The following is a 19,097-nucleotide window of genomic DNA, read 5'->3' as shown; positions in this document are numbered from 1 at the left end:
GCGGCACATCAACGCGCGTCCGGCCACGGCAGCAGCGCCGCTCCAGGCAACCGCTCTGCGCAGAAACCGAGGCGGCGCTGCAGGGGGCGCCCTAACAGCGGGAGCGGGGAAAGGCTTGCGGCGCGCCGCCGCCAATGGGAGCGGAGCGTGGCGGCGTCTCCGCCAATAGGAGCGAGGAGGGGCGGGGGCGGGCCGGCGCTCGGGCAGCACCTCCGCCAATGGGAGCGCGGTGCGGGGCAGTGCGCGGAGCGGGGCGCAGAGCCGCAGCCATGCCGGTGGACCTGGGGCTGTGGAGCGGGCCGCTGAGCCTCACCGAGGTAGAGCAGAAGCCGGCGCACCCGCTGCGGGTCAAGTATGGCGCCGTGGAGGTGGATGAACTGGGCAAGGTGCTCACGCCCACGCAGGTGAGCGGGGCCCCCCCGCTCGGGGGTGTGTCGCAGGGCGGCGCGGCAAAATGGCGGGAGGCGGCCGGGCCTCAGGCGCCTTGGCTGGGGCAGCCCCGGGGTGAGCTCGGCGGGGTGCGGGGGCGCGGAGCGGTGCCGCGCCCTGCTGGCCTCCCCCGTGCTCCGTGGGCTCTCACAGGCTGGGTGCGAGCTGGCACGAACGGCCCTGGAGCCGGGTGTGGCTGCCAGCGCTGGCCGCAGGTGGCCTCCCTGTGCGGTGCAGCGGGTGGTGCAGGCACGGGGCTGGCTGCTGCTGACGCTGTTATCCCTCCAGGTCCAGCACCGCCCCACCAGCATTGAGTGGGATGGCTGTGATCCCCAGAAGCTTTACACCCTGGTTCTCACGGACCCGGATGCACCCAGTAGGAAGGATCCAAAGTTCAGGTAATAAGGGCGGGCAACTCCCTGTCTTGCCTGGGGAAAATGGAGCATCCCTCTCGGTCCGAGCAGAGGCTTAGAAGGAGGTCAGGAACATGCTCTGTCTAAGGTGCAGCAGTGTAGCTGTAGCTTGGGATAGAAACGGTGACCTTGCATCTCTCCTTGAGACAGGGACAGCACAGGAGGAAGCAGCTGCTGTTGCCAGGGGTGTTTGGAGGTGTGTTGTAGCTTGGAGAAGCACAGCATCTGCTGCTCGCTCTAATTTGGCAGGTGTCTGATTTCCAATTAGGTTAGTCTGTGCTAGCAGTGGAGTCTGAAACATGGCACCAGCTCACTTTTTCTCAAGTCAGGCTCAGAAGTGCGTGGAATACTCAGGCTTAGGGATCAGGCTCTGAGTTTCCTGGATCCACAAGGTGGGATGACAGAGCTGGTCTTGACAAGCTCTGCACTTTGAATAGGGCAGTACCTGCTCAAGGACTTTTTGGGTTTGTCAAAGCGGTGGTGGCTCTTAGCTTCAGTTACCCTGAAAAGCAGCAGCTGGGAGTAACGAAGGGCCTTAGCTGGGGCTGCGATGCAGTCTGATCGGGTTCTGCCTTCTTTTTTAAGGGAATGGCACCACTTCCTGGTGACCAACATGAAAGGCAATGACGTGGGGAGCGGGACTGTGCTGTCGGATTACGTTGGCTCCGGACCTCCCAAAGGAACAGGTTGGTACCTAGCTGCAGCTGTTCCCGCAGTCTGAGCACAGCGCTGTGTGGATCAAATGCGGTGCACAGGGCCAGGCGGGCAGGCCTGCAGCGAACTGGCTGCCTACTTGGCATGTGCTGCATGGCTGGGCAGAGGGCGTGCTGCGCTGCAGGAGGGCCCTACACAGGACTGCTTGCACTTGCGTGCAGCCACAGCCAGCACGAGAACATGTCACCACTGTCCCCTTGCTGTCTGGTAGGCAGGTCTGTGCTGCCTGAAGTTGGTAGGCAGTGCTGTCTGGTGGGGGGGAGCAGTAGCCTGGACAGGACATGAGCTATTCAAGCCTATCTAGTGCATCTTCTCTCAGCTCCCTTAGCTCCATCATACTTCTGATCCTGAAGAATGCAGGCATGTGTTTCCCTGTGCCCCTGGAGTTGCTTCAGAGCAAACCTTAAACCCGGGAATTGCAGGTGACGGGCGCCCATATTGCTGTCTCCTCCCCACAGGGCTGCACCGCTACGTGTGGCTGGTGTACGAGCAGCCAAAGCAGCTGACCTGCAACGAGCCCATCCTCTCTAATCGCTCTGGTGACAAACGAGGGAATTTCAAGGTGGCTTCTTTCCGCAGCAAGTATGGGCTGGGGGTGCCAGTGGCTGGTACTTGCTACCAGGCAGAGTGGGATAACTATGTGCCAAAGCTCTATGAGCAGCTGTCGGGGAAGTAGAGCGAGGAACACGAAGAAGCACCGTGCAGCACCCCTGGAGACCAGGCCGATTGGAGCACATCGCTGTAGTTCTGTTTGATTAGTGAGTTGAACCCAACTGCTCCCGCACTGACCCCTGGAACTGTAACACTGTCGCTGTCCCTGGCCTGAACGCGCTTCCATGTGGCATGATCCAGACCTTGCTGTGCTTCAGCTGACTCCCATAGGTACAGGTGACAGCTAGCTAGATGAGCTTCTGACAAGGTGTCTGGAAGGGCCACCTTCTCCAGGCCCACCTGCTTAAGGGAAGCCAAAGCCTTTGTGAATTAGTGTCACTTCAGAGTGTTTCTGCTGTACTGAAATGGTATTATGTGGCAGTGCTGTGGGTACAGAACCACTTCTGGGTTGGTGCTGGCTGTGTACTCTCCCCTTCCCAGGCGAGGAGATGGCAGTCTAAGGGAAACACCTCCCCACCCCCCCCTTTTTTTTTCCTCCTATTTTTTTATTTTGACCTTTAAGTATTTGGCCAGCGCCTCCACTTCACTGAAGCGAACCACTAAGGCAGTGAAGGTGTAGCTGGTAGGAGGAGGCAGGGCAGCTGGTTGGTAGCACTACTTTCTGTTCTCTGTTGCCACTCAAAGCTGAGAGACCACTTTGTTTTGTTCAAGTCCTGTTGTGACCCGATGTTAACGTGCTGGTTGCTCACAGTGCAATTAAAAAACTTACCAAGGTGGATGGTGTGGTTGTCTTCTTGGGGGACAAGGGGAGTGCTTACAGGAGCAGCTCGCTGTCAGGGTCCTTTCCCCTCCCGCCTGCTGGAAAGAGGCTGGAGCCTCTGACAGGAGTTCCGCCCTCCTGTGCTGCCTGAAACAAGTGCTGATGCTGGAGGAATGCAGCTCAAAGCAGTCATGTCTTTCTAACAACCTTGTACAAACTTAATCCACTGCCCTTGAGGCGCGGCTTTGCCGAACCAAGGTTGTACGGCAAAGGGCAGTGCCATGAAATAGAAATTCAGAAAACATGCTCTTTCCTGGGCTGTTTCTGAAGCCACCATCTCACCATGCAGCAGCAGGGTAATAATATCCCCTGAAAGGTTCCTGTTGCCAACCTTGATGTTTCTTGGTGCTGAAACACAGGGGCAGCCTGTGGACACTGGCCGGCTGTTAACAAGCCCTTCCACCTGCTCTGCCAGCCCCCCGGGCTGAGGGAGCCTGGTGCTTTCAGCCCACGCTGGGCAGGTGGCAGAGGGGCCGGTCCCAGCCTGTCAGGGGGCTCTCCCCAGCGCCACACGATGCAGCTGAACCCCCGCTGCAGGGTTCCGCTCCCATGAGAACCACCACCAGCTTTACTGACCTGAAGCTGCTTCCCAGCCAAGCTGCAGGGTCCCAGTTGCTTTCCTGATACTCCAGCAGCTTGCGGCAAGGTCTGGTGGTGTCTCCTAACTGCTTAAAGCAGAAAATGAACCTTTGGTCCAGTCTGACATCTTTAAAAGAGATGAAGCTGATATAACTACTTCACAGAACTAGAAGCCTTCCCCCTTTCTCAAAGGTCTGCACCCAGGTGGTCTGAGAAACGGGTACTGAAATACTCGGCACGCTGCAGCAAGGCCCTGGAAAAGCCCGAGTGAGGCTGTAACTAAGAAAGGTGGTTGTTTCTGCCCCAAGCAGTTCTTCAACCCAGCCATTAAAATATTTAAACATTAAAACAGGGATTGATGGTTTTTCAGGAAAACATCCCCAGTTACCAAAGAGGGTGGGTGGTGACAGGTTTGAACAGTTGTCCTTCGCGGTGCTCAGCACTGGCTGAGCCCTCCTGCGACTTCTCAGGCTGGAAGTGGGACACAAAAAAGAAAACAACCCACCATTCCATTAGCCTAAAAACCTGCACTGTCAAGAACCGCAGGTTTGAACCAAAGCCCCCGAGGTTCCCGATCTCACCCCTTGGTGTCATCCGCAAGAGATGCGCTGGCAGGAGCGGTGTGTCACCTCCCTGCTCCCACCTTCAGACTGTGCTGGGGAGCCGCTCTTCCCACAATGAGACAGCGAGGCGTTGTGATGAACACTTTTATTTACAAATATAATTAAAAGCTCTGACAGTTATTCATGCTCTTCCTTGGAACCTGAAAAATGTTTTTGTTGTTTTGTTGGTTTTTTTGTTGGGTTTTTTTTGTCTTTTTTTTTTTTTTTTTAAAGTGCATGCAAAAGAAGTAAAGCCTTTTTTTTTTATCTTTTTATTGTAAGAAAATACACAGTTTGAAAGTGTGAATAATGCAATATTTGTGACCAAGATCATGGGATTGGGGGTGGACTTGGGGGAGGAACGAAAAAAAAAAAAAAGAAAAAAAAAAAGAAAAGAAAAGGGCTGGGGATGATCTAACAGACAGTGTAGACCTCCAAGTACTGAACTGGAGAGTAGGCAGGGTGGCTGGGAGCAGGAGGAAGGGGGAAAGAAGTAAAAAAATTTTTGATCAGAGAAACAGTTAAAATACAATATGAAAATAAGTAAAAGCTCTCCTTAAATTCCTTCTATACACAAAATACATGATTTGACAAAGCCCAATTTGTGCTACTGGGATCCTGTGGGCTCATTTAAGTGTATTCACATTCTCTGCGACAGCAGAAAATGATTATGATACAATCAAGAATATGCCGAGGACTGAGGTCTCATCCCCGCCTCGCCTGGCATGGTTCTTCTAAAAATCACCAGATCTTCGCCCCGCCCCTCCCCACCCCCAAAAAAGTAATAATATGTCACCACTGATATGTACATCACGATTAAGTTTTTTTTCTGTAAAATGTATCAAATTTTTCAATCTTTAATAAAATTTTTATTATTTAATTATTCCTGATGAATAAATACCAAAAAAATAAAAATAAAATAAAATTATGCAGCAGCTAGTTAAGGTAAGGCTGCGGATTTAGTCTCTCTCCCCCTGGGTTTGTATATATCTTTTGATATTTATTTTTTTTGCTTGTACTTTCATTGATTGGTGGTAAAATGAGTGATTGCTCAAAAGCAACATACATCCACTTTTTTTTTTTTTTTCCATTAAAATTGTCTCCAAAGTTTTCACTGAAACATTTTTAATCATTGCACAGAGACATCAATACTGTGACATACTATGGAAAAGACTGCCAGGAGCTGTCCTGCACCGGGACTTGACACAGGGGGAAAGGGGACCCCTGATGGAGTAAGAATATACAGGCACTAGTCCGACACGATGTCAGTAAGAGAGACAGAAAGAGAGAGAGCACGCCCGTTAACATGGGGAATGTTGGTTTTGCAAGTTTTATCATTGTTTTGTTTGCTTTTTGTTTTTAAATGGCAAAGAAATTTAATCTCATCTATAGTCCTCCTTGGGATATTCTAATGTGACCAAATTCCCAAAGCCCATTCGCAAGCTCTCCATGTCAAACGTTTCAATCTCTCGCTCCTGCCTTTCCAACAAAAACTTTATCCTCTCGCTGCGTTCCTTCTGGAGGGCGGCTAGCTCCTCTTCGATCTGAAAGAAGCACAGTCAGCAGCCCCTTAGCAGAGCACAACAGCCCCCAACAGGCTGCACCAACCCCGTGTCCGAGGTGAGATCAACACACGTAGCCAGGTGCCCCCAGCAGCCCACCCAAAACGTACCTTTTGTTCCAGATGTGCCCTGCGCAGCGACACCCGTTGCTCCAGCTTCTGGAGTTCTCTTTCATGCTGTGCTTCTGTCTGCATCTTTATTTTGCTCTGGTATGCGTTGAGCAGCTCCATCTCCTGCTGGAGTTGCAGTCTCAGGGCTTGGCATTCCGCTTCTTGGGCCTCATCCAGCCGTAGCTGTAAGATCAGAGTAAAACAACAGTCAAACCTCCACCGGTAATCTGCTCCGACACGAGACACACTGCTCCTCCCCCTCCAAGCCGGGGAGCCTCTGCTGGTGGTGGCAGAATGAGAAAGCAGGAAGGGCTCCACAAACAGCTGCCTCCCCACTCACACAGAGGCAGGAGTTGCCCACAAGATCCAGTTCTAAAACCCTAGCATGCGAGGGGCAGCAGGGGAAGGACGCGCGTTCTGGGGGATACCTGTTACAAGAGGGAAGGTGCTGCCTGATGCATTATTTAAAACAGTTGTTACAAACACAACCGCATCGCTAACCATCCAGTGGCTATGATAAGAAGAACGCAGCGTGCTACGAAGACTGATGGCCTGGCTGTCCCCCGCCTGCGCACACCTCGGTCAGAGCCCCCCTGAACAGGGACAGGTGCCGCCGGACGCCGCACCTACCGCTTGTGAGGCCATCATCTCGTTGATGCTCTGCTCATACTGCTCTGCCAGGATGGCGAGCTTCCTCGTCTGCTCATCCTTCAGACTCTTCAAAATTGTCTTGTGCTCACTCTTTGGAGTTACTTCCAGCTGGTGATTCTTCAGTGCTTTGTACTGCTTAGTTTGTACTTTGCATGTGTCCTGGAACTGCTTTTTGATCTGCATTTCCATAGCCTGCCAAGGAAGGAACGATGTGAAGAGCACGAAGAGCTTTGGGAATGGAGAGGTTAAAGTACATCCAAATAGGTGGGTTGGTGGGAGACAACCACAGCTCCCCTGTACTCTGCGCTGCCTCCTGCCCCTGCACCCAGGTGAGTGGGACACGCTTTGCGCACGCAGCGATCTAACAAGCAGCATCAGCTCAGGTCCTGCTTCAGCAGTGACCATGGGCCTGGGCCAGGAACAGGATCCACTAAGCCCTCCCCAGCCCAGGGCACGTCCACCTTTCCCCGCTGCTTCCTACAGGTCGCCCAGCCCATCACCCTGCCGCTTGCCTCCCCAGAAGCGTTTGCTTTTTCAGGGCCTCCCAGGTTGTTACCTCAGCGAAGCCTCACCAAGCTGCCTTCCCCGCAACCGCGTGCTACACAGAGACTGCGGATCTGAGAACTAGCAAGTGTGTGAAAGTGAATAAAAGCAATGTACCTTTTTGGATGTTCAGAGGAGGAACAGAAATCTCCCACAGCAATTAGCTCGGAGGTTTCTAATCAACCCGCAGCCAGCTTAGGACAGAGCGTAATGCTCAGCACACCCACGTTCCCTCTCTCTTGACTTTGAAAGCGAGGAAGCACCACCCAACCCCCTTCCATGCTGAGGTTTATAGGCTGATACCAGCAAGGGCCTGAAGCAAGCACAGCTCATCAGAAGCAAGTTCTGTAACACTTTGCTAAGGACTAGCCTGTTTTTACCCAGCAGCCTCAACGAGCACAGCACTTAAAAAATCCTCCCTGGGCTCTCTGCTGGAACAGCCTGCAACTTTCTTCTACCAGAGCAGCCCTGCGCAAAGGAAAGGGATGCAAGGGAGAGCACACAGTGCTGGTGGAGAACGGTGGCTCTGCAGCGTGGATGCTGCACAGAGGAGGCAGCAAGCACACAGAGCAGCCTGCCCAGCAGGGCAGAGGTTGGAAGGAGGAGGAAAGCTTCCAGCACCTTCAGGTTCTTTGGTTGCTGCCGGAGCTCCATGAAATGCTTCCTGTGCAGCTCCCGCTCTCGCCGCTTGTTATATTCCAGCTGGTTCTCAAGCTCAGTCTGGTGCTGCAGCCGGATCAGGTCCATTCGCAGCTTCTGCAGTGTGTGCAGCTGCCTGTACTCCAGCTCGCGCGTCGACTCGTCGTGCCGGATCAGCATGGCATGCTCCATTTCCTTCTGGGTCCGCTTCTTGTTTAACTCCTGCACAAGAGGACAGCAGAGCACAAGACAAAAGCTGAGGAGTGATTCTCTGCCCTGAGATGCAGTGGTTCAGTTTGTGAGGTGGGGTGTCTTTGTCGCTCATCTAGACAACATCGAGGGCTTCCATGTGCCACAAGGAAACAAAACCCCAGCAGCAGGATGGGAACGCTAATTGAGCGGCCACCTAGGATCCATCCTCCTGTAACCTGCTCCTCTGGTAGCTCCTGGATCACCCAGGGAGTCTCCAGCAGGCGGCACTGGGACCACACGCAAGCCCTGTCTGACGGCTGAGGATCACAGTTGTTTTCAGTAAGTACATGCCGGGGTGCAGAGAGCTGGCAGCGTCTGGGCTGGGGTAACCGACAGAACTGGGGGCTCTTATTTGTCTATTTTAATTACGCTGCACCCCTGCTAGTCACTGGGAGATGAGGCTTCTCTCGTATCACCTATAGCAGATTGGCCAAAGCAGAGGTGAACAGCTCCAACACATCGGGTAAGAAAAAGAATTTCATCTACTGCTGTGTAGAGGTGTTTTTTGGCCCTAGGTGCAGCGTGTTTTCCAAAACAAGGATACAGCCTGAGCCTCACACAATTTTGCAATGTGCACATAAGAGTTTCTGCACATGGTGCCCTGCAGTCTAGGAAAACCTCCACTGAGCTACAAGCCAAGGAAGAGGAAGATACCAGATTCTATCCCTGATCGCTGCTAATACTTCTGTCTCAAGGTATCGGCAACAACCTGTGGAGCATGGAGCTGAATCCAGCTCAGTCGAGCAGTAATTACAGCTGTACCCCTGGCTGATATTTGGTGACCTTCACAGATGGTCTGCTAGTACATCTCAGTTTCAGCTCTCAGGTTTACAAACTCACGGCTGTGCTTCATGCTAGACTAAGACAGGCACAGCAGGGGCTGCCTTGCAATACACACACCGCCCAGCACAGGGAGGGCTCAGCCTAATGAGTTTCTGCAGTAGAAGAAAAAAAAAAATAAATCTAATTATTCCAAGTTGCTGTTGCACGTTGTAATTCTCAACATCAGTACCTGCAAACAGGCACTTCAACCCCTTAGGCTGTTACAGCTGTGACAGCTTTAAGCTAGGATGGGGAACAGAACAGGGCCAGGTCTTGTCTTTGCATTCTTGGCCCTAAGGATGTTGCAGATGTTTACATTTAACCAAAACTTGCACCTGGACAACCAAGATCAAAATCTTAAATCTACTGGTGTGCTGAAATCACCTCCCCCTTGTGCAAAGGCGGGTAGTGCACTGAACAGCCAGCACGTCAGCTCTGAGTGGTGGTACTTGTGCCTGCCTTCATCTTAGGCCAGGACAGCCAGGCTCTCTCGTGCCCATTCCATGCCCCATTTCAGTTCACACAGTATGAACAAACAGAGGTGCTCCACTTCTCCCCATTGCTTTCTCACTTGTACAAAAAGAACTTCTGTGGTTACTTCAAATACCAAGAAAAAAACCCATTTTGAACTTGTTATTTACCTCAAGTGTCTGATCCAGTGAATTTGAACTAGTTAATAGGGATATTATTTTCAGGAAATAAACACTTAGATAATTCTGAAAATTAGGTCTCTTAAATGCAGCAGCTCAAAGGAGTGTTTCCTGGTTAAAATACCATGATAGGCAACTGAATTCTGTTCTCATCCCTGCCACAGAGCTTATATGCTGTGATAATGGTGCCCAAATCTGATTTTTCAGTCATTCATTTTCAGGGTGTCTGAGTTGACATGTCTGGATGTGATTTGCAAACCAGCTGAGCAGTCCCAGGCACATCTGAAGTCAAGGGCAGCAAAGCTCTGAACAGGTAAGGATACAGGGCAATGTTAAGTATGCCAGAAAATTTGATGGTAGCAGACCAAGTACATGATTATTAGAAATTTTTGACCGCTCGCTCTCAGCCTTTACACTAAAATACCATTTCATCTGATAGTCTTTATCCAAAAACAACATTAATAAAGAATTCAGATACTATAGTGATGCCCACAGGAAAATCTACAAGTAATAACTCTTTCTCCAAAGTGGTATTTGACTACAGGCAGCCTGCAAGGCAAAGGTTAATAAACTAATGAGGAAAAACAAGATGCTGAATAGCTTCTCCTTAACAAACTATTGCCCATTCTGTGCACAAATTTGTGTGGAGCCCAGTGGAAAAGCAATATCTGATTATTTGAAGATAACCAGAATGCAGACACATGAGAGGACTGAATTTTTGGTATTTTTTACATTTGTAGCATTTCATTCTGCAGTCTTAATCTTGTTCTTTTAGGGTTATCACTGGTTTAATACACATATTTCAACTGTGTAAGTTTTCTTTAGCCAACAAGTAGAACCCCTCACGCGATGCCCTTTCAGCCATCCTACTTGCCCATGGAACTCATCATGGACAAACTGCCCTGTGCTGTGAAAGAAGCCCAGCAAGATCCCCCAAAAATCTCATGCCCAGGAGCTCAGGTGAAGCACCTGATCCAGAGTGAGTGGCCCACATAATGTTTCTCTCTGCAAGTCAATGATGCCACCCCTCCTCAGTTAATAAAAGCAGCAACATCCTTGTGGAAAACTATTTTCCAAACTGTGTTTCCTATGTTTTTCTCAGTCCTGTTTAGCAACTGGGAACATGAAGATCTAGCACCAGTCAGCAAACTATTTGACGGACACGAAGCTAAAACAATTAAAGAAATGCTTGCGAAAGGAAGCGAAGAGTGCCATACTTCCCGAATGTTCTGCTGCTCCATCTCGTGCCTCTTGATCATCGTTTTTCTCTTGAAGAAACGGCAGTTTTTGTCATAGTAGAGTCTCTGCTGGCTGAGAAGATGGGCCTCCTCTTCAGCCTGTGTGTGCTGCAGGTTCTCTTTGTGTTTGGATATTCTTTCTTGCTTCTCTTTCTTCGGCGTGCTGTGGTCCTCATTCATTTCCTGTGTGCATACAGCGTCAAAACAAGACTTCCCTTAGGACCACAGTGACACAGGATTTGGAGGACCTTCAGCTACTGGCTACTCCTCTGCCACTCAGTTCATTAAAGGACACCAAAATCCTGACTACACCACCAGGTACCAGCAGAACCAGACTTATCACCTGGCCATGCCCAGCCCTACCGTCTTCCAGAGTGCTATTATGACCCACCAAGAGGAGGAGGAAAAAGTGGCCATTGAACACAAACATCTCAGGGGCTAAACAGTGCAGCAATGAAAAGTCAGTAACACACCACTGCAGGGGAGGCTCCAGCTGTCCAGGAAAGAGACTGGGTCAAACTCCTCAGCTCCCTTCCCAGCTCTGTACCCAGGTTCACGGGAGTCCAGCTCAGGCTTAGGTTTTATTTCAACAGGACTCATGCTCAATTCTCTCTCCAATCAGATGCCCAGCAGGGCTCATCGCTGTTCATTTTCTCACCTCTACATTCTTAACAGCAAGCTATTTTTGCAATGCGGTGGGGATGCTGTACTTGAGTAATGCAGTTTGGGATAGACAACCTAAGTTACTACTTCTTCTAATTCATATAAGAAGCGATCAACAGGGCTTTTCGTCAACTGACATCTAAATGGCTGCTCTGATAACTCTCAGCTTAAGCAAAAACACCCCCCAAAAAACACCCACAGATGAGGAAAAACGGGAAGAAGAATTCTCTGTGAAGTCCCATTTTCCCTCATCACCCTTGGTTTCAAAGATTCTGCTCTACAGCAAATTGCGAAGGTACCTCTAGCACCCTTACAGATTATGCTAGAAATGCTGCCAGATGCTCCCAGATCTTGAAAGTTTACTTGCTGAGAATCTAAATTTGCTTCCAAGCATGACAGTATCCCTTAAACCCCTGGGCTGGCCCAGGTTTATCAAAACGAAAGTCTAGTTCGTGTTCATTCCACACCCCTTCAGCCCTGAAAATGATGGTTTCTTGCCTCTTTAATCTTTTCCTTGCAAAGCTTGTATTGTTTCTTCTGACTTTCTAAAAAGGTCGCCAGGTCTTTCTTTTGCTGAGCCAAAATCTGTTGCTGGAATTTCTTTTCATCTGCTGCAGCTGCCTTTGCCTGCATGGCACAGAGAAAAAAAAGAAGAAAAAAAAAAAAAGAAAAAAAGAAAAAAGCAACAAAGGGTGAGGGAGCAGGTACTGAATCCAGCACAAATCAGTCTTCTGTTGTGCGTTTTTTGGTCTGTCATTCTCCCATCACTGTGCTAGACAAAGCCACGAGTAAAACCCCATAATGCCCACATACATTGAAGACTTTCCTCATGCTTCTTACCTCCGCACCAAAACCACTCCGGAGGGTAAAACCCCACTAATTCACCATACAAATTAACATGTTGATTTTTAAACAGACTGAGACAAAGCAGCAAGCTTAGTCATTCCCTCAGCCATCAGGCAGAAGCTCCCTCCAAGGTCCCCACAGGGTCTGTCTGTCTCTCTTAGCCAGCTGTCCCCAGGTGCAGTATTGGTCAATGCCAATGGAGTGCCCGTTATCCAGAAGGTTGACTTGTAGCTGTGAAGCTATTTCACAAAATTGGCCAGGGCAGCTCCGGATAGCAACCATGGAGCGCACTTAACACAGGTTTTAAGCCACGTTTTCACAGCTTCTCTTAGAGATCTGGTACTCACCTTTCCACAGGTACAGCTGTGGAACCTGTAACTCTACTCACCTCTTTCTCCATCACAGCCACTTGCTTCTTGGCCAGCTTCTCCAGCTCAATGGACGAGTTGTTGGCATGCGTCTCCACCTCCTTCTGCAGCTTGAGGCGGTGCTCGTCCATCTCGGCCTTCAACTTGTTTTCCAGGGCGATCAGCTGCTTCTGGTGCTGGCGCCGCATCCGCTTATATCCTGACATCTGTTCCCGCAACTCGTTCTCCTGCTCATGCTCATGGATCTGTCTTGTAACCTGATGTCAGGAAAAGGGGAATTGCTACATGGCCTTCTTCACAAACAAGCTGTCATCATATTAGCTGCTTACCTGTAAACTAGACCCTGTTTTGCTGTACTCTTAGAAATCAACTTTCAGAGAATGCTGTTCCAGGTTTCAGCTGGTGCTGCTGTTTAATGTCACGAACAGGGCCATAAAGTTTTTCTCTCCTGATTTTCACCTACCCTGTCTTTTCCTGAGAACTTTATGTGCATTTTCAGTAACACAGCAGAAAATGCCATGTTACAAATAAAGGAAACAGCAGGTTACTAATCACTCCAGGAAACACTAGAGGAGGTCTGGAAACAAAGGTGGCTGCTGGACAACCTTCTCCAGACACAGAATTCAAATGCTGAGGGTGACATGGACTTACAAGATGGCATCCATCTTGAGAACAGCCCCCAACCCACCCCATTCTTCCCCTCCTCCTCAAGTCACCATGATTCCAGTTCAGTCCCTCAATACCTATTTCCTGCAACGAGTAGCCTCCTTCAACATTTCTTCTTAACATTCAAGAGGATGGCAGACTGAGCTCATTCCCTAACAGCACCGAAAGTTTTCTAACAAGGGAACACTGTTCTGGAACAGTGTGCTCTTAACGAGATTGATCAGATGGTCTAAGCAGATTTTAAACCCTGCGCAGCTGAAACAAACTCACAAGTTCCACATTCATTTCCATGCCCGAGAGTATCTATGTGAAAGGAAGAAAAAACCCCAGTAAGTTGTGCCAAAAATTTCAGAAGAAAATGTGAATGGTAATGCTTCCATTTCAAAAGAAGAAAAGTGTCCAAGACTGATTTTTTTATTTATTTTTTTTTTAATACAGTCCCAGGAACTTCACATAAAAAGATCAGCAGATCTTTGTATTATGCCAGTCCTGGGAGCCAAAAGCTGGAACTGGAGTATAGGTGTAGAGCTGCAGTCCCTGATTCTGTATGAGGCGACCTCTTCTTTCACGCTTAACAAGTAGGAAGCAAAGAGCTCAGCCCTTTGAAGGTGATTGTTGAAGCTTTACGAACCAACAGTCCCTCCTGCAGTATGCAAGAGCCCAGTCTTCCTGATTAGTTTCTCCGCAGCAGCCAAGAGAAAGAACCGGCACCTACTACAGTACTGCTGTCATTTCAAGGCTGTTTTTCAGAGATCTTCCAAGTAAGTTCAGACGTAGGATGGGATGCACCTAGACCTGAGAAGGTTCAGGTTCAACAGAAGAAGAGCAGCTGCTTTACCGAGCAGCAAACCCAGCCCACTTGCTGGCAGCCCTGTGCTTCAGGACTAGTAGCCGATAGGAAGCAGCAATCAAGTCAGAGCTCCCAAATCAACAAGCAAGTTTAATACCAAACTGATGTGTCACCCAAGGCAGACAGCATGCTGCCACCTGTCTCAGCTCAAATGACTACCAACACTTGGAAAGAGTGTGAACAGGAGGTTGGGAATAGCCTTCCAAAGCCTTCCCCTTGAAATAGATTAGCAACAATTTACAGTAAATAGTTATCAACCAAGAAAATTCTAGCCAGAGTCCCAGAACAGAAACAAAACATGAAAGGATGAATCTACTGCCTCTGTCTTTCCCCCATCCCTTCCAAAGACAACCCCAGAGAGAAAAGGAAACCAGATGACAAAGAAAAAGAACTAGCCTGACTACAGCACTGTCAGACTCCATTACCAGGAAGCGATGATGGTGGGTTACCACATTAGTGTAGTCAAACATCAGCTACAAAGTAAGTGAGGATGGATACATAAATCACATCCTCCTTGTACAAGGAATTTTGGGATGTTATTTTGAAGTTGACTGGATAAAATATATACTTACACCTCAGCAACGGGTGTAACATAGCAGCCTTCAAATGCTCGAGACTAGGTAACTGAACAGATCTGAGCCAGACACCAGGAATATGTGAGATTGTAGAAATGACTACAGAAACATGAACACAGTATTAGCCCTGCATATCGCTATAGTTCAAAAGCTTTTTTTTTTTTTTTTCCCAAATGTAACAATGACATCCATGCTTTGCAGAAGTTGGTAAGCATTTGTGGGAACATTTCAGTCAATTTCAGCAAGAATAAGATCTCTGACAGAAGCTTCCAGGTAACGAAAGCTCCTCTGAGAAGTCTTCCAGGTTAATTTTAAGAGACAGATGTCAGGTAAGACAAGGCAAACCCCCAACATTTCACATATGCCATTTACTATGTTATATGACATACGACTTGGAGAAACAGGCTTGGTCAGGGACTTGTGGAGAAACGGAGATACGTTAACTACCACGCAGCAGGACAAGATCTTCCTGGATGTGCTGTTCTTGGGGCCTGGCCCTTTTGTGAGCAGCAGGACATTATGCACCCGCTGCTCCAAGAAGGTGGCAGAACAAAGCAAACAGCAAGAACATAAGAAAAAATGGATCCAAGAATTTGCTAGCAACTTGACCAGTCTCCCCTTTGGTCTCATCTCTAATGAGATTTAGAATGTGTACTTATTTACAGCAAAAAACATAAAAGTTTAATCTTTTTTTTTTTTGCTGCTCCTGTGCACTCCATTTCCAGTTTTGCTCAGCTTGCCTCTATCATGACAAGAATTTCATTTTTGAAAGATTTCACATTAGGTCTGAGATATTTATCTCCAACAACAGGATGCAATTACTAATTGTAACACTGGCTGATAAAGCCTTCCGGTCACAGCAGAAGACAAGACATTAAGAAGTCAGAGGAAAGCAAAAGAAGCATTTCATTCCTTAAGATAAGAGAGAAAGAACAGGAGACTTGGTGGACATCTCATAGATTTAATGCCTGCATTCAGCATGCTCGTGCTAAAGATCTAATTTGTCACCATAATGTCTAATAAAGATGAACACTCTTCAGAACTCCATCTTCGAAGACAAGGTGTCCAAATGGTGACCTCAGGGCATGGATGAAATTGGAAGAAATTAATGTTAGTCACTGAATATGACCATTCAGTACCAGAGAAGTACTTCAGATTAAGCATGTCAACACACGAATGAATAAAGGATTATGGTTTTAAAGATTAAGCCCCTAATGAATGAACAGCTTGAACAATCATTTTAAAAAGAAAATCTGGAGAAGTTCCAGTAATCACCTTTCTGGTGTTCTTAGACAAAGGCACTTGGAACTTCACAAAGTATTTCACAATCATAATCCCCATAGATTATGATAGGAAAGAAAGATGACAACTGAATTGGTCATTGCAAAATTTGTTCTCCACATAACCAGACAACATCAGGATCCTTTAAAGCAGAAAACTGCAGTTTCCTGAAGCTCTATCTGCAGCATGCAATAATCAATCAGGTCATCAGCAGAACCAAAACCCCTGCATAAACCAGAATAGCTTTTATTAAGGTATGAAGTTTGTCAGTTTCTCTGTATCTTTGGCACACACAGAACTGAGAAGAGAGATGTCTTTTCCAACCTGCTCCCACAAGCAGTTTTCTTGCCATAAAATCAAAACTTTTCTTCTTTCAGCCCTCCAAGATTTTTGCTTTATGTAAGGAAGCTGGGCTCGCAACTTCTTCAAACTAGCAACTCTTTAAAGTTGCTTTCTCTACACTGTTTAACCAAGATACTGAACACTCTCCTAAAAGACAGTTTTGATAACCTCTTGATAGCCAAATGAAATACTGAGCTCGTCTTTGCTGCATGAAGCAGAGGACCAAGCAAGACACTGCCAGAAGCCCCTTACAGCAAGAGAAGAACTTCGAGATGAGAAAGAACAAGGTCAATACTTTTAGAGCAAAGACCTATAAAGGCAGCAGCCAGATGAGTCCACTAGGAGAAACTCAACCATCTGGAATAAAATGTCATTGCTTCAGCAGAACAGGGTGCAAGGGTACAGCCATCATGTAAACATACCTAGTATGGAGTCAGACTGCCCCAGTATCATTTTCATGGCCAAAGAAGCCTGCTCACACATACCTAGACATTTGGCTTTGCAGACCCTGGATGAGATCACATAATTTGTTTGCTGGCATTTGGATTTCAAAGAGAATGCCAAGGCCTTCGATAGAGTCCACACCGTCTGATCTTTCTATGAAATTTTAACTATTAGATCATTTAATTTGAAAACTGTAACAGCAGCTATCGAGGAAAGGCATGAGGTGGTGGGGAGTTAAGGAGTCAAGCATGAAAGACAACCAGAAATGCAGATCAATACATCTCTGCACATATTTAAATAACACCTTTCACTTGAAAATGTTGATAGCTGTAATCTTAGCAACATGCAGATCCTCTGCCCTTCTTTTTAAATAACAGCTTTCTGAGCCTGAAAGCTTAGATTTCTAGTTGTAACTTTTAATTTATGCATCACTGATAGTCTGCAAAATAGCATGGAGATGTAGTAGGTACCCAATCTCCATTTCAGATAGTAATTTTCACTGCAACAGCAGAAATGTGCAGCATATTTCCCACCACTGTTCCAACTGAGTGATGGTTACTGTTGCCACAAGTGTCATTAACAAGAAAAAAAAGAAAAAAAAAACCCACCCAACAGACAGTGGTGGTGATCTACACAATGACCAAAGAGAAAGGTGGTCCAGGAAAGAGTGACTGTTAAAATTGTTGCTTGAATTATGACCAAAGGTAAGCTCCTTCAGCTCTCTTAACTCCATTTGCTCATTTTTTTTTCATATTTTTTTTTAACCTGAGCAGTATCAAAGCATCACTGAAAGACTAGAAACTTATATTGACAGCTTCTTTCTTGTGGATAGCTCATTTCACTATTTGGAAGTCTGTCCAGTTCCCTTCTTATTCACATGATGCTTTTGGAGAGCAAGAGGGCCAGAGAATCACACTTAAAACCACTGAGACATCTGGAGTATAGAGCTGTCTAATGTAGTTCTCCTGTGACCCCTGCACTCACTGAAACTACTTCAGCTTGTTTTTGGAAAGAGATCCAACTTCCAAGTTAAGAGCATCCTTTTAGAAATGCCTATCTTTCTTGCATCTGCAATATCCCGATTTAAGGGTGAATAACAAGGACTTGAGGGCCCAGGATGCTGGACTCCACCAGCAGAACAGCTGTGAAGCAACATGCATAGCCCCCTGCACCCAGACTCTGTGCTTTCCTCTACAGGACCGCCCTGCTCTTGTGTTGGGGGGTAATGTTTCACAAATCCCACAAGCCTAAGTTTCTACACCCAAATACCATCCCCTATTATTGAATTTGGGGTCAGAACTCCCATTGCCTGATTCTCTGCAATACAGGCCACCTGATGCTCTCAACCCCATAACCGTTCCGTGCCCAGGAAGCGGTACCCAGCTGCTGAGAAACCAACTGATGGTCAGCAGCAACGATGTAGGGAACCATCAAAGCATGCCGGTTTGCTTAGTTTTTAACAGTGGGGTCTCAAGCACCCATTCACACAGGATTCATTTTATTCAAGATGCTGTTGAAAGCATAAATTAACACAGACAGATGAATAAAGTCTGAATTTCTGGTTTCACACTATAAATTCCAGACATTTTTAGGTCATTCTCCCCACATCAGCTGCACGGCTTGTTCTCCCCACAGATATTTAAGCAGGAGACAAGGAGGCAGGCATGAGAGAAGTTTTCCCTTGGCCAGAAGAGCAGCAGCATTCAGCACCACTACCCACTGACATCATCCAGCCACCGAGCGGTGATCGAATGCATAGTGATAAAAAAAAGTGTGCTGACAGCCACGCCGGCACTTCAAACCCAAGCACGTACACTGGCATTCTTCATGTTCTGTGCAATAGGTTTCAGCTTAGTTTTTTGGGTTTTGTTTTTTGGGTTTTTTTCCTAGATTTTCATTTCAGAACATGAAGAGGTGAGAATGAAAGATTATTAAAGGGAAAAGTCCATCACAAGGTTAACTGAAATGAAAGAAAATATTTCTGTTGTAAACACTGGGAAGCTTCTCCCCCACCACATAACCTCAGAACCTAAGGACACAGTACCATCCACTGTAGTACCAAGGTGGTGCTTTGGGAACCTCCCTTTATACTGGGAAGGGATATGTGTGCCTATGATGGGGATGACAAAGCTTTTGCATGACACATACTACCATGTGCTTTTCCAAAGACCTGCTGGCTTACACTGTGAGCTAATGGGTGGGACTTCCCTCTCCCCTAAAAGATACTGTGCTGTGCATGTATGGCTCACCTTAGGTGTGCACCCTAAACCCTCCCAGCATGAGCCCAGACATGCTCCGTATCAGAGTATGTTCCACAGAAAACAAAAAAAAGAAAAAAATTCTTTAAAAAGGCAATCATCTTCCCCACCCAGTATTAATTCTATCTTTATCATCATTTGGTCACAGAAGCAGAGAGATTTAGCAAA

At 47.6% G+C, this 19,097-nt stretch overlaps 2 protein-coding genes across 5 annotated transcripts in view; one reads left to right on the top strand and one right to left on the bottom strand.

Moving 5' to 3' along the window:
* Nucleotides 1-197: 197 nt before the first annotated feature.
* On the top strand, nt 198-2,944 carry PEBP1 (phosphatidylethanolamine binding protein 1). The gene is made up of 4 exons (XM_005445285.4): nt 198-404; nt 718-827; nt 1,428-1,528; nt 2,015-2,944. Exons 1-4 carry the CDS (start codon nt 219-221, stop codon nt 2,230-2,232), a joined length of 615 nt encoding a protein of 204 aa, XP_005445342.2. The 5' UTR covers nt 198-218; the 3' UTR covers nt 2,233-2,944.
* A 2,244-nt stretch (nt 2,945-5,188) lies between these two features.
* TAOK3 (TAO kinase 3) overlaps nt 5,189-19,097 on the bottom strand; it is a 92,985-nt gene continuing 79,076 nt past the window's right edge. For all 4 annotated transcript variants that reach the window (XM_055706046.1, XM_055706033.1, XM_055706039.1 and 1 more), the window contains 7 exons: nt 12,534-12,770; nt 11,798-11,926; nt 10,616-10,819; nt 7,657-7,896; nt 6,472-6,684; nt 5,842-6,024; nt 5,189-5,713 (listed from right to left, as the gene is read on the bottom strand). In XM_055706046.1, coding sequence (XP_055562021.1) covers nt 5,552-5,713; nt 5,842-6,024; nt 6,472-6,684; nt 7,657-7,896; nt 10,616-10,819; nt 11,798-11,926; nt 12,534-12,770 — 1,368 coding nt within the window. In that variant the 3' untranslated portion in view covers nt 5,189-5,551. The remainder of the gene's footprint in view (nt 5,714-5,841; nt 6,025-6,471; nt 6,685-7,656; nt 7,897-10,615; nt 10,820-11,797; nt 11,927-12,533; nt 12,771-19,097) is intronic.

Source organism: Falco cherrug, chromosome 1 (assembly GCF_023634085.1).
Source record: "Falco cherrug isolate bFalChe1 chromosome 1, bFalChe1.pri, whole genome shotgun sequence".
NCBI classification, from domain to species: domain Eukaryota; kingdom Metazoa; phylum Chordata; class Aves; order Falconiformes; family Falconidae; genus Falco; species Falco cherrug.
The sequence above is the reverse complement of the archived record's forward strand: the minus strand, read 5'-3'. Positions and strand labels throughout refer to the sequence as shown.